This window comes from Strongylocentrotus purpuratus, unplaced genomic scaffold (assembly GCF_000002235.5).
Source record: "Strongylocentrotus purpuratus isolate Spur 01 unplaced genomic scaffold, Spur_5.0 spur5_scaffold_12, whole genome shotgun sequence".
NCBI lineage: Eukaryota > Metazoa > Echinodermata > Echinoidea > Camarodonta > Strongylocentrotidae > Strongylocentrotus > Strongylocentrotus purpuratus.
In genome coordinates, this window is record NW_022145597.1 from 3372108 (window position 1) to 3388244 (window position 16137).

Here is a 16137-nt window from a genome sequence, read left to right on the forward strand (position 1 = left end):
TAGGTAGCTTTGGCTAACCTCTCTTTAGCGTGACCTGAATATAAGACCCACTGGAATTAAATTGAATTTAATTGAATTGAATTTCCATATTGTTATGTACAAATAGAAGGAAGGCATAAAACTCGTCTTACGACTCACATTTGTTTAAAATATAACAATAAATTTACATATCATAAACATTAACTACAAATAACATAAATAACATAACATCGTAATATAATTTAATCTCTCTGTTGAGAGCCATATTAATTATTGGTACAATTTTTACTCCCCTGGCTCCTAACAGACAATATTAACTTGAATATATTCTAGAACATGTTGAGTAAGCTCTGGGAGGCAAGGAGCAATCTCGCACGCGGTCGCACAAAGTGTAAATGGCCCTACTGCAGGGACAGTGACTTCCTACCCACAGACTCATAATTAGTGTCAGGCAGTCACACTGAACAGCATTCATTCCAAGCTAATCACATAGGAGGAGTTTCAAAGGTGGGCGGTTTAAATGTCATGTTTATGCCACTGCTTTGTAACACTTTAGGACTTTGAGTGAAGAATTGTCCGAGGTTAATCCAAGTTCTTGCCGCGACGTAAGCCCCCGTACATGTTTGTCCTGCATTTCGCAAGGACGTGCTTGGTCCTAACTCTGTTAATCCAGATTAGGATTCAGTCACGAATATTTCCATCAGAAAAGGCAATATAATTAACTAGAGCAATTAACTTCACAATACTTATGGATGCCGATCGACAAGGGCTTACTAATAGAGATGTTGGCCAGCTTGACACTAATACCCCATTCACAGTGGCCTCAAACACCGCGACAGCAGCGGGACTGTCCCGCTGCTGTCGCGGTGTTGTCTTCAGTGTGAAGGCTCGGACCCGTTATAAACTATCGCGGGATAACACCGCCTAGCGATAACGCCGACACAAACTATCGCTAGGGACGCCTAGCTACAGCAGCGGGACAGTCCCGCTGCTGTCGCGGTGTTTACTCAGTGTGAAGGCTCTCCGCTATAACACCGCGACAAACACGTGTGATTTGTTTACTTACCTATCACTGACCTCTTTTCTACAGCAATGGGGAACATAAAGTGAAATAGAAATAAAGTAACCAGTGGATTCAAATTGATTTTATTATTATGTAGGTATTATAATTATCCAAATAAAAATATTTCACACTTCAAAAAATTAAAATATTCTGACTGGAAGCAATAAAAATGCTAGTTTTTTAAAAAGTAATATGATCGAGGATACAAAAAGCAACTTGACATGTTTACCGCGCAATTTCAAGCAAGTATTTCCGGTCATATCGGGGTCACTCGCGGGTCATGAGCCATGCATACACGTGTTTGTTACGGAGGTAATAAAAATCACCCGCTGCAGCGTGAATGGGTACATGATATTTATCCCGCTGCTGCAACGGGATAACTTTTCTACTGTGAATGCATTTGTAGCGGTGTTATGGCGGTGTCGCCGCTCCGCTACAACGCCGCTACAAATTTCAAAACCACTGTGAATGGGGTATAAGTAGTACAAAGAGTAGCTCTATTGCACAACTTATTTCAATGTGAGCTAAAGGCGGGCGTGTGAACAAACCCGTTTGCAAACTATCGCTGTATCGCTAATCACTAACACAAATTATATCGAGCTAAATTGTACTTCTGGAATTATTCTTTTCTAAATCTAACGTACGCCTACAGCCTACTATTTAGCAAAATGAGGAAGATTACATTGTTTGACCTCTTAGGTAATGGTTTTGTTGGTTACAGGTTTGCAAGGGAGACACAATTTCTGTGTGGGTTTCAAACCACATGATAAACGGCGAAGGGACATCCATCCACTGGCATGGCTGTCATCAGAAAAACTCGCCCTATATGGACGGCGTCTCAATGGTGACGCAGTGCCCTATCTCCGAATTCACGAACTTTAGATACGAGTTTGTCGCAGATCCTTCTGGGACGCACTATTGGCACGCGCATGCTGGCATGCATCGCGCGGATGGTGTGTTTGGCGCCCTCATCGTTCGAGAACCTCGAGAGGTTAGTTCGTCCATTCTCTACACTTATAATCAGTTAAGCCGTCGGGACCTGATAAAGGCCGATGCAAAGGATCGGCTGGTTTGGAATCGGTTTGATATAGGTATGAAGGCTAAAATCATTGCCACGCCGAAGGACGAACTGTAAAATTGTAGATTTAACGGGTACTTTTAGCCTATAATTAAAATGCTTTATAATGTGACCGTTACAATTGGTTCTTTCCCATTAATATTTATTGCTCTTTTAAAAGCTAGATAATTAAACTGTCTTGACGTAAATGAAATTACTGCTGGTCTTTTAATGAAAATTTTTCTTTGCATCATGTTGTCAGAGATCCTTAAATCACATCCGTCATATATATACATTTATAAATATATTAGTAATGCAGTTGATAATTTTTCAACCATGAAGAAATGCTTTCAAACAAAGAGTATTTCTTTAAATTTATATTTTATGACCAGTTTGTGAATCTTCTCAAAATACTCCTTTTTATTTCATTTTTGTTGTTGCAGTTTATTATTTTTTATTAATTCTATTATCATTAATGTTGTTGTTATCATTATTATTGTTATTGTTATTATTATCAGTAGTATTAGTAGTAGCAGTATTTAGTAGTAGTAGTAGTAGTAGTAGTAGTAGTAGTAGTAGTAGTAGAAGTAGTAATAGTAGCAACCTCGGCATCTGCCTGTCTCGAAAGACAATAGAATATTGCGCTAGTTGTACTAGTCAGTTCAGTTTCTTGGTGTGCAGCTCCTGCTGTGACTGAACAGTCCAATCCTAGAGAGACATGTCCTGTTGCAGTTGCTGCACATAAAAGTCATTTGTGGCTGTGATGTTGAAGCCGTAGCCAGCTGCTGTCTTTGTTGTCTTTTCTCCTCTGATCACTCATCTAGCTGTATACCTGTCTTTACAACGCGTCTCCATTCAGGACGGTCTGAAGCATAGGCTTCTCAGTTTGTAGGGTTGATTTCACAGGCCTTCATACCCCTCTTGCACACATCCTTGAAGCGAAGGACAGGTCTTCCAACAGCCCTGATCCCGGTCGCTAACTTTCCATACATTATGTCTTTTGGAATGCGGCCGTCTTCCATTCGACTGACATGACCAAGCCATCTCAGTCTTCGTTGTGATAGAAGAGCATAGATGGTCACCATGCCTCCTTTCTTGAGGACATCCTTGTTTGGAATGTGGTCCTGCCTAGGATTCGCCTCAAGCAGCGGAGATGGAAAACGTTCAAACGGCGCTCCTGACGTGCATACAGGGTCCACGACTCACTGCCATACAGGAGAGTGCTAAGCACACAGGCCTGGTAGTAGTATCATCATTATTATTAGTGCCATTATTATTAGAATTGTAATTATATTGCTGTTATTATTATGATTATCATTATTATAATAATTATCATTAAACCGTAGGTCGACCAGCAAAGCGCCCTCTTCGACTATGACCTGTCAGAGCACATGATTCTCACGCATGATTGGCTCGATCAAATGACGATTGACAAGTTTGCTGCGAATCATTTCGATAACGGAACCAACAGACCCGAGTCTGTGCTCATCAATGGAAAAGGAAAGCGAGCGCCGTTTTATGATGAGACGTCTAATGAGACAGTGTATACTGCTAGGGAAATCTTTCACGTCAAACAGGTGAGGAGCAGCTGGTAATATGTGTACGTATGATGAAAACACAACTTTCAAGTAAAATGTTTTACCTTTTAATACGAAATATACAAAGTCAAGAATTTCCACTTAAAAAACTTATTAAAAAAAATCTATAAACTATGCCTAATATTTAAAAAGTTCTTACTTCATAGTGAATTCATGAAAGCTATGTATCTTTTTAGGTGTGAAAGATATCTATATATAAGTTTTCTTCTGGGGGGTGAGGGGGGTGGGGCGAATGGTTTGTCCTGGTTTATGTTACCTGAGTATGCGACAAACAATCGTAAGAATAATTACACAATAAAAAAAACACAAATTTCACAAATTCCACAACAAAAACACAAATAACGTCAAAGTAAACAAGGGTAACAATATTTTGTAGTTAACTGTAAGCATGGCAGCTGGTTACTCTTTGAGTGATATGATCTAACCTAATTTGGTTCCATTATGTTCAAATTAAGAAGGAATTTCAGGCCTTATAGGTTTCTAAGGATCAGTGGTTTTCCAGCAGTCAGTCATAGCACATTCATTTATTCATCCTCATTCAAGAATAGACTAACTATAACTGAACTTCGTTTGTGTCATACTAGGCTCATACAAATTTTTAACAGTTTGTAGCAATTACATTAAAGATAAAGACCAGTTATGGTCATGCGATTGCATTGTGAAAGAAACGTTGTGGAATCGATCAGAAAAGGTTGATCATCTAGCATATAAGTATTGGTGTGTACTGCAAGGTTCTGGAATCATCAAAATGATAAGAAATTTGGCCCAGTCTTCGTAAAGTTACAAGCACTGTTCACAGAAAGATGTATATGGGACTACGCACACGTGCGCGACACGTGCGTTTATCTCTCACACACCAATAGATAAACTAATTTACCAAATATATCAATTAGTAGGCGGTTTCCCGGCAAAAATGTTATCATCATGTATTAGTCAAAACATATTCTTTCACATGATTGGTAATAGGAGCTTCCATTTCATTTTTTGAAATTGGGGCGTTTCCAAAACTGGTCTATACCTTTAAAGATAATCGTATGATAGTACAGTGGCGGAGTAGCAAAATATTGACAGAAGAGTGAGTATGTATTTTAAAATGGTTTAATATGGTGGTTGGAAACTCAGATCCTCTGCGATAATGATTTTATCAATTATTTGATAATTATGTCATTTGACGAAGAAACCAATGCTTGAAATTTCTTTTTATATCTTTATATCCAAGGGTTTTAGATACCGCTTTCGGATCGCCAGTAATGCGATCACCAATGCCCCGTTGAAAGTCAGCGTAGATGGTCATAATCTAACCATCATTGCAAGCGAAGGAGGCGACATCGAACCCGTTGATGTGGACGCGTTCGTCATCTATGGAGGTGAACGGTAAGATATGACCGAAAATAAACGCAACACAATTACGAAATTTTAATTCAAAGATCTTAACTGAAGGGTTATTCAATACCTTGTGGTATTGGCTATATAAATATTTCATTTCGATATGTGGTGAATTAAGCCGTATCCGGACGCCTAACCCCTGGACATCCACCCCTCGAATAACCACCCCCAGATAACTACCCCTAGACCAACTACCCCCTAGGGTAACCACCCTCTAGGACGACTACCACCGGGGCAACTACCACCCGGACAACTTCCCCCGGCCAACTATCCCCTAGGATAGTTGGCCGGGGGTAGGTTTCCTAGAGGATGGTTGTCGTAGGGGGTAGTTGTCTGGGGTGGTTGTCCGGGGGGTAGTTGTCTTAGGGGTAGTTGTCCGGTGGTAGTTGTCTGGGGGTAGTTGTCTTAGGGGGTAGTCATCCTAGAGGGTGGATGTCCTAGGGGGTAGTTGTCCTACGGGGTGGTTGCCCTAGGAGTAGTTGACTTGGGGTGGTTATCCGGGGTGGATGTCCAGGGGCTAGGTGTCCTAGAACCGAATTAAGCAATGGAGGTTGCTTTAGGTTGACTTCTCTAAAGTATTTAAGATCTGTTTTTCCTCGTGATCTGAAAACCTTAAATTGGAACCCGAGAACATCATTTTATTAGGATACCCAGAGGTCTCAATTAAATTGGAACCATATTAATTGCCACACTGTCTTTATCAAAATGCTTGTTTTTTGTCCAGCGAAAGATCCTGCAAATTCTTACGAAAATATAGAAAATATTATTGTTAAATTATATTAGAGATAGAAAACAAGTTTGATCGCATTTTTTGTAATTGTCAACACGTTTTGTATAGCTCATATGAATGTATATGCATAACCGTAGGCAGCCTAAGTTTAACCAAATGAATCGCTTTGGTTGATAGGTTCGACTTTGTTCTCAATGCTAACCAAACCATCGGCAACTACTGGTTACGAGTGAAGGGCCTTGCAGATGCCATTGCGGTTCAAGAATTAGCCATTTTAAGGTACGAGGGAGCCCTCAGCGCTGATCCAATGGAGAGTGAATTGTTCGACAGAGATGGAATCATTCTGCAAGACCTCAACATGGCATCCTCAGACACAGTCTATACTTATGATCAGATGATATCGAAAGGTAAGTGCTCTTTAGGTTAAGATGTGATTTGTTCTAGCAGTACGTCCACTCGGTCAGCTCCCTGACCTACCCCACAGACCGACTCTGAACTGAGTCCCATTTCGGTGACGTTTAAGGTCGGTCCCAGACGTAATTGATTATTGATACATGTCTGTAAAAACACGCAGACGTGAATCTATTAAGAGAGGACTTATTCATATCGAACCCATCGGCCATTTGACTGAACTGAATTGTTTTGATATCAGAAGGTGTTCAAGGTAATACGTATTTTAATATATAAAATATGCTTTACTTTTTGGAGTAAACAACATTCGGAAATTCATGTAAAAGTTACAGACTTGTTACGTATTATGCAACAGGACTCAGGCATAAAATGCAAATCCATTATTTATTTTACTGCCATAACAGACTGTCTTCTCTCCTCTCTTCTTCTTTCTACTCATCTTTTACAGAGCTTTCTCACGTTCTTTATCAATCGTTTCTTTCATTGAATATATTGACTATTTCTGCTTGATTTTGTAAATTAAGTCTTCCCATATTTCTTTCTCAAAAGATGCTTCGGATATACCTCAAGAAAATAAGAGAACTTTCTACCTGGCTTTTGACTTTTACAAGGTAAGCACGTAATAGCACATTTCTATACTTCCCTAGACTCTACGTTTTCAGACTCGACATAACCATACCTAAATATTCTATTTTACATACTTGCCCCTTCTTATAAACATTTGCAATAGATCCTTCAATCAATCGCAAACTTTAAAAGTTATATCTCTTTAGGATACAGTTGCGATTGAGGTGACTAAATTTAAGGGAGAAAAAAAAATCGCAACTGTCTTTATAAGACGGACCCAGACATGATCGAAATATGTCATTGTATTCGTTATGTTACTTTTTACTTTTGATATTCACAAATGATCTCTCATCTTGAAATGTTATCTTAATTTTATAGCTCTTTCTCTTCTTCTTTTTTTCTGTTTTCTTCTTCATTCTTTTAGGTCAATAATGACGCCTTCCATGACCCTGAGTATTACCCTATCGAGGAGATTGCTCGATCGCACCATCTCTACTCAACTCAGCTCAATCACGTGTCATTCAAATACTTTTCGGCCCCGCCTCTTAGCCAGGGACGCGAGGTAGATCCTAGTGAGCTTTGTGACGCCTATGACGTATTAAATATGACGCACTGTGCCACAGAGTACTGCGTGTGCACACAGGTTTTAACTGTAGAACTCGGTGAGGTAAGTTCACCTCTTTGCTTGTTCGTTCGTTTCTTGTTTTCTTTTCTTCTTTTTAGGGGGCTTATTTTCCGTCCTTATTAGACCATTGTTGCTTCACTAGCGTGCCTTACAAATGTTCTTTTAGCGTTGTTATGAATTCAGTTGGGGAAAAAAATCAATTCCCTCGGAAACGACGCTAAATCGCCCACTTGTGTCCTTTAGAGGCATAACTATGAAACCTCTCTGTAAGAGAATAAGTTGTAGACGCGGTGTCTTGCTGCCCAAAAGCCAAGCAACACAATAAATCTCCGAGGTTAAAGAAGGCACTTAGAACCTAAGCGACAATATAAGAACGCACATTTCCAACGAATATGATATTATGTGTGCTTTTGCTTCATTAGCTAAACAAAGCTCCACCCCCCTCTCAAAACTTTCGGCATAGGTATAGTTAAACAGTACTTTATATTAAAAATATATCGCTAAAAGAGAGGAAAAGTATTAACTCATCCAATTCTTCTTTCTATATGCTCAAGATATATATATATATATTTGTTTTAATCATTCATTATCAAATACCTTGATTTCATTAAGTACTGGAAATCGTCTTCTTCTTTTTTAATACTTCTCCACCAGACGGTAGAAATTGTTTTGATCGACGAGGGCTTGATATTCGATGCGAGTCATCCATTTCATCTTCATGGTTATTCCTTCTACGTGGTAGGACAAGAGAAGCTGAGCAGTTCTACAAGCCTCCAAGAAGTCATGGAACTTGATAAACTGGGTAAATACTGTATAATACGTCTCCAACTCCAGTATGTTACTTTAATACCTCACTCTCACTCTCACGTATTCACTATATGCCACTCTCTCTCCCTCTCTCTCTCTCTCTCTCTCTCTCTCTCCTGTCTTTTTACACATTCACACACATACGTACATAAAAGCCAGACACAATTTATGTTAATCTTTTTCCCTCTCTTTTTTCACTCCCTTTCTGTGTATCTCTTTCTCCAATTCTCTCTATGACTGTCCATCTGTCATACACACAGAATGCACTATCAATCCAATGAAATCGCTTTGCTACCTTTCCATCAGAGTAGCAATGTGAGATGAAAATGATTGCTCTATAAAGTAATGTCATTATATATCTCAATATCACTACAAACAGAACAAAGGTAGTTCTGTATCATTACTATTAATAATCCTTTTGCATCACCCGGGACTAGAAGTTCAAACGCTATAATCATATGACATTTGGGTCTTTCCTCCCATATACTTATATCTATATGTGTAGTTTTTTCTACGTGTGATTTTTTCAGGAGGATTCGATTAATTTCTTATTCTAAAAACTTAAAATCGAAAACAGTATTATGTAGTGCCTAATCGACTTTTTCTAAGAAGTGGATAAACATGGTCATTACCCAAAATATAAGTGGTGGTGGTGGTTATTCAACCTGACTGCTAAGAAAGCATAAATGCTTGTTAGTAAGCAACCAGAGGATTAACGGCTGGGCATAGCGCATCGCCTTGGTTTCGAACCCGGGTCGCCGGATTACGAGACCACTGCTCTACCAACTGAGCTATCGAGCCTTGTGTTACTTATAATTGTAACTTTTGTATATGTGATTGTTCTGCCAGGAGAAGGGCTTCCACGGAACCTGGACCATCCTCCACTCAAGGATACGGTGATCGTGCCCGATGGAGGGTATACCATCATCCAGTTTGTCGCGGATAACCCAGGCTGGTGGTTCCTGCATTGTCATCTCGAGTTTCACGTTGCTGTAAGTATCGATGGACTTTCTAATCAAAGCATAAAGATGGAGGGACTTATGCTGCTATATACATTATCGGGGTATATCTTATGTTGAGGGTCGGACCCATTTTACCGCTAACGTAACGACTACTATCCATAACTATACATTATAACACGCTCGCAGAGACTTTCCTATATCACTTAAAGGTGAAATTAATCGCCTTGTCCATCAGCCTTTGAAATGTGTGAACTTAACAACGACATTACTACGGAAAGTAATACACAAGAGTATTAAAATTGTACTCTAAAATCTAAAGTGTTGGTTTTAACACCTATCAGGTGCTCATAATTATAGCGGCTGTACTCGCAACGTAGCTTTAGCACCACTGCACGTGTTCAGTGGTTTAGCACCAGAAGGTGCTACTTATTTTACACTAAGGGTGGTGGTGAACAAACAAAGGGGCTATTAACAGCACTTAGAGAACGCATTACATGATATTTATGCACAGAAAAAGAAACTATTTTCATTGATTCCCAATTGATCCTCTCGATATCAAAGAGATCGTCATCACTTGAAGGAAATCAAGCTTGTAGATCATTTAGTTGTTTATCGAGTATCTAGTAGCGAACCTAGTAGTCCATCCAAACATGCGATAGTGTAGGTGAAAAGAAACCACTTTGATTAATAGTTTATCATTGTTTTTATATCAAATAGACCGGCATGAGTATACTGATCCACGTTGGTACCAATGAAGACCTACCCCCTGTTCCCGAGAATTTCCCACGCTGTGGCAACTGGCCATCATCCTTTAATCAGCCAATACAACCCACTGATGACACAGAGCAACCAATGCCGTGCACTGGGAGGGGTAGCACCTTACACCCTAACAACTCCATCACAATCTTCAGTCTCTCACTGGCTATTCTTTTGTTCTGCTTCATCCATTCAATACCGGGAGCGGCAGGTCTCAGTGAAAAGCTTGAATAATGATGATGCTGCGGCTGATTATGATAATTGAACTAATATTAATATAAATGATAATGATATTAATAATAACAATAATGATAATAATAATAAGAATAAGAATACGAATAAGAATAATAACAATGATAACAATCACAGCAAAAATAACGATATTATACTACTACCACTATTTATGTGAATAATGGTAATATAAAAAGGCTTGATTTGTTTCTATTTCTTTTACCGAGAATGGATAAACTTCTTTTCCTGAAACCAAAGCAGGTCAAGACATTGTGAGATTAATTCCTATAGGAAATAATTATGATAAAGCAACCAATGAACAAGGTACTTAATGTATGAATTATATATCAACGGAAAGCTTATAAGCCATAGTTTACAATAATGTCAATTATATGCCATTTTAGTCTCTGGCTGAGGAGTATCGGGTCTCTGAAAATCCAAAATCTAAATCTAAAGCTTTGAAAATCGGAAGTTGTCGACCTAAAAAATTGCTATCGACTTGATGACATCATCTAGAGTACGCATATTCACAATGACTTTGCATCAATTGAGCACGGCACATCGCTTTATTGATGAACCGGTCGGGTTCACATGTTATGTCGTCACTGTAACTTAGGCAAATCTGACCCATGTTGACCCGTTATTTGGAGGGGTATGGAAAATGAGGTATTAACTTGTCAATGGGTAAATACTTTTAATTTCTTCAATTTTGTATTCTACATCCATTCAGTTTTCCATTTATATCATGTTGTATTTTCATCGAATAGGGTCTTTAAGTCCGATTTATTAATTTTTAACATTTGCTAGTTATTCAACAACTTGATGGCATAAACAGGCTTAAACGATTTCACGACTGAAAACACACTTTTAGAACATGAGGAACATTGAGGGCGAAGAGAAATATCATGGATGTTTATATTTGGAAATGGGAGCACCTTATTGCTTGGCAGTCATAAGATAAAAGACCTGTAATAAGTCTTGCTTTGTTGTTTGTTCTTTCTTCAATATTCATAATTATATATATATATATATATATATATATATATATGTATTCCTCCCCATTTTCTCTTTAATTTAAAACACATAACCTTCTAAATAGCTAGACTTCTGTTAATCAATATGATTTTTATTTGTCCTCCGCTATGATAATTCTGGATATTTGTGTGTAATATGTGTATTCTTTTTATCAGGAAGTGTACGTATTCTTGTATAGAATTACCTTAGGAATGAGAATGATTTACAGCTCATTTCAGATACAGTGAAAGATAAGTACTGCGTGTCTCATCACGATACTTCATTGCTTTATTGCCATAATAAAATATGATTGATTGCAAGAATCTTTTATCTCGAAAGCGTTAGCAGATCAAGAAAAATCACCTTAGGCAGATATGGAAAAATGTTAATCTTAGTATTTAAACAACAATTCTCATTCAATGTACATGTACTATTACATGAATTACGGATATTTTTTGTAATACTTGTTTTAGTCTAATGTCATGATCATATACAGACAGCATTCAAGCATATTGGGAGTTTGCATTTTCATAAATTTACCACTGACATGAATTACACAGAGATTGAGGCAGTGATGAATGAATTAGAGTAAAGTGTGATTATTGCTATATAATATAACTCTCTGCTTCAGACGGATATAGACGTGTACATATATGGGCGTAGATATAAGATACAACGATGGTGTATATTTTATCAGTGTCGTTACTTAAGCATCGAGCATTTGACTGTCAAGTGGATTTGGCGCCTTATAAATTGTATGTATTATTATTATTAACCAGTGTGATGATTTAGACTTAAGTAAGGGGATACATTGTGTTTGTTTAGGGTAGTTTTTTAAATTAATCTTTTAATGGATTACTTTTAGAGTATTCAGGTTAAATTGTGTTTGCCTAAGGAACAGTTGCATAGAATATTCCTTTATTTGAAATTGAAAGTTGTAAGATTTAAAGTTCTGCAAAGAGATTTGCTAAAGTTTTGGTAACTTAAGAAAGTTTTATTGTAGTATGTATATTACATTTATTGTATTAATATGCATGATGTATATTTGTTGGTTTTAGAGGCTGCTTTTGAAAAAGCAGGGGAGCCCATGAACGTAACTACTTTGCTTTATTTGAACTTGAAAATTGTAAGATTTAAAATTCGGCAAAGAGATTTGTTAAAGTTTTTGTAACTTAAGTAAGTTATGTTGTAGTATGTATATTACATTTATTGTATTGATATGCATTTTGTTGGTTATAGAGGCTGCTTTTGAAAAAGCAGGGGAGCCCATTAACGTAAAACTTTGCTTTATTTGAACTTGAAACTTGTAAGATTTAAAGTTCGGCAAAGAGATTTGTTAAAGTTTTGGTAACTTAAGTAAGTTATGTTGTAGTATGTATATTACATTTATTGTATTGATATGCATGGTGTATATTTGTTGGTTTTAGAGGCTGATTTTGAAAAAGCAGGGGAGCCCATGAACGTAAAACTTTGCTTTATTTGATCTTGAAAATTGTAAGATTTAAAGTTCTGCAAAGAGATTTGCTAAAGTTTTGGTAACTTAAGAAAGTTTTGTTGTAGTATGTATATTACATTTATTGTATTAATATGCATGATGTATATTTGTTGGTTTTAGAGGCTGCTTTTGAAAAAGCAGGGGAGCCCATGAACGTAAAACTTTGCTTTATTTGAACTTGAAAATTGTAAGATTTAAAGTTCGGCAAAGAGATTTGTTAAAGGTTTGGTAACTTAAGTAATTTATGTTGTAGTATGTATATTACATTTATTGTATTGATATGCATGATATATATTTGTTGGTTTTAGAGGCTGCTTTTGAAAAAGCAGGGGAGCCCATGAACTAAAAACTTTGTTTTATTTTGGGTCAGCAGTTATTCGCAGTAGTTGGATATTGTATTGTTTTTTACTGAGATTTCTGGTGTGTAACTAGGATTTGGCTGGAATTACTGTTGGACTTAGCCGGGATGAAGTATTTAATGGTTATTCCGAAAACCTCAACAAGAGACCGGAATTGCATGGAAGAAATACTGGGGCGACCAGTGGCGTACGCAGAATTTTTTCAAGGGGGGGGGGTTTCAAATCGGGCCCAAAATTTTCGCAACGACTCAGCCAGCCGCTGAATAAGCGGGGGGTAAGAGGACACTTTTTTTTTTTTTTTAGTCTCGAAATTTGAAAATTTGACATTTTGTCCAGTTGGGGGGGGGGGGGGGTAAGGTCACCTTTTTAAGGTCAACCATTGTCAATTTCTTCTTTTTTTCTTCTTTTTTTTGGTATTTATTTAAAAAAAAAAAAAAAAAAAAAACACTCTCAAAAAGGGGGGGGGGGATTTTCAAAAATAACATACATAAAACATACTCATAAAAAAACACTCGAGGGGGGGGGGTTTAACCCACCCTCCCCCCCCCCCCCCCCTGCGTACGCGCCTGGGGGCGACTATTAGGAACGGTAGGATTGATCTCTTTACCTTTGTTTTGCTGTTACCTCACGGAGAGGCCGGAAAGGGAACATTGGTAGCCAGCCAAAATGTTAGATTCTGCTTGTTATAAGATGTTGTACGATTTCTTTGTTTATTGCAAATCTTAGGTGGTTGTTAAGATGTGAAAGGAATATCCGTAGGGCAAGGTCGTTACGAAATATAGTTGACAGTTTTACTGATGTGTTTGAGGGAGTGTGTAAAGGTACTGAAAGAACGAGTACTGTTTTTTGTGAGTTTAGAATGACACTGACTAGATTAATCGGGTATATACCAAGAAAATCATCTCGCTTGTTAGAGATATGCCTGTACTATGAAGATTTATGTTAATAACTAAGGTTTGGCGCAAGACACTCTGGAACTGTAAGGATCAGTTAGGTAGTACTCAGATTATGTGAATAAAGGTATTTGCCAGATTCACTCCTGTACTGCACCCCCGTTCATGGGGCAGACAAAGAGGTCGTCTCTTCAAGCTGTTGGGGTTATATTAGGTGTTAACCCATTGCGTACCGGACCCGGGTGGTCCCTGTATTAAGCCTATGTGAATGAGAGAATAATGCAGTAGTCCAAGGGTTGACAAACAACATGTAAGAAGGAGGGTACCATCGGAGGAAACGGTCCTCTGTATAGGCCAGATTGCTAGGGATTATTACTTTGTAACTTGCACCTGAAAATAAACTAACCGCAGCAAAAGAAAGTGTGTGATATGTCATCTGTACCAGTTTCCGCGTGTTACAAGTGAAAAGATATTAATTTCTCTATACAGGAACTCAATGGGCTATTCCAGGCTAACATTATATGGTACAAAAATCTATGATTTCGGTGCATCTCTCCATTCTATTCAGCTCATAACCATACGAGAGGTTAGATCAAAATATGAAAGTGAAATAACAGATTCGACGACAATGGGCCATTTTCGTAATGTAACCAAATTTAATACAAGTCATTGTGAAGTGCCTCATTACAAATTATTTCATTCACCTGATAAGAATAAAAATATTTCAAAAGTCAGAATGCAAGCTTGCATATATTTAGTGTTGCTAGGTAAGTCAAGCCATAATGTTTGTAATACCTGGCAACAACTAATGTAAGCAGTTAGGATTCTAGTATTCTTATGAGGTGAATGAAATAATTTGTATTTAGGCACTTCACAAAGACTTATTTGTTTGGTTGTTTGTTTATTTTTTCACCATATGAAATAATTGCTTACAGATAATAACATTCAGTGGGTTACATCAAGATATAATACATAGTAGGAACAGTACATAAACAAAAAATGTTTGAAGCGCAACGTCCCTAAGATAACATAGCTGATAATCAATGCTTAAATAAAAATAAAAATCTAATCCTTATGCGCTTTTGTTACATTACGAAAATAGCCTATTATTGTTTACAAATTAATCCACAAGAAGACGACATAGCTGCTAATTATTAGGTTTAGATAGAACATGGCTTACAATAAGACATTCTGTCGTTACAAAAATAAAACAAAATACAAAAATAAATGCTTAATTAAAAATAACAAATCTAACCCTTATGCATTAATTTGATAACGTTACGAAAATGGCCTATTATTGTTAACAAATTAATCTACAATACTTTGAAAAGTCGCAGTCGAGTGGTTCAACCACTTGCTGGAATAAGGTCGTATGTGAGCCCCGGTTACGCACTTGTGTCTTTGATGAGCAAGGCATTTTGTTTATATAAACGTTGCTCCTCTCTTCCCCCCCCCCATATGTTAATTGGGTACCCGGTAGGATTGCGATGGGCAGGGGCGGCCGAGCGACTTCCAAAGTGGGGGGGGGGGGGGGGCGGCACCAAGAAAAAAGGGCACTTTCTGGATAAAAAGGGCACCTACAAAGGGAAATCTCACAGCGAAAATATACAATTTTTTAGACATTGGTATATACCCTTACATTGTAATTACAATTATCGGGGATGATTTCAATATTTGTTTCACTTTATACACCATACAAGATATTGCTTTGCAGTTGGGTTTGAATTTCTAAAAAATTGTTTGCGAGTGAGCGAGGAAAAATTTTAAGATGTGTGAGGTCGCAGTGCGATAAATTACATCTTACAAAGAGGAAAAACCCAATCCTATTGGAGATATAAGCACATTCTCACAACGAAAGAGTGAAAAGACCTTTGATAAGTTACATATTAAAGTATATCATCTATAGATGCGTGCGAGCGTAGCGAGCGAGCTTTTGGGGGAAATTGATCTTAGTCGCTTGAAATTAGCTAGGGCGCGTTTAATGATGACAGGAAAGGGGGACCTTATCAAGAAAGAAAAGGGGCATGTGCCAAAGTACAAAGAGTAAATATCACAGGTGAAAATGGGGCACTTCTTACAGGGATGAAAAAGGTGAGTCATAAGAATAGGAAATGGGCATTTGTCGACGGAAAAGAGGCCCCCATCAGATTTTGAACGGGGGATTTATGAAAAGGGGATAGGTCCCTTATTGGAAAGGAAAAGGG

The 16137-nt window shown here is 37.8% G+C and overlaps 1 protein-coding gene and 1 long non-coding RNA gene across 2 annotated transcripts; both read left to right on the forward strand.

Annotated features, from left to right (window-relative positions):
• The first annotated feature begins 3576 nt into the window (after positions 1–3576).
• On the forward strand, positions 3577–6036 carry LOC105436893. Its single transcript, XR_970394.2, has 3 exons — positions 3577–3676; positions 4917–5071; positions 5991–6036. It is a non-coding gene; the product is annotated as an uncharacterized LOC105436893 (long non-coding RNA).
• A 1322-nt stretch (positions 6037–7358) lies between these two features.
• LOC593959 (laccase-2-like) lies at positions 7359–10175 on the forward strand. The gene is made up of 4 exons (XM_011662941.2): positions 7359–7458; positions 8071–8218; positions 9073–9215; positions 9903–10175. The coding sequence occupies exons 1-4, from the start codon at positions 7396–7398 to the stop codon at positions 10173–10175; spliced, it is 627 nt and encodes a 208-aa protein (XP_011661243.2). The 5' UTR covers positions 7359–7395.
• The last annotated feature ends 5962 nt before the right edge of the window (positions 10176–16137 follow it).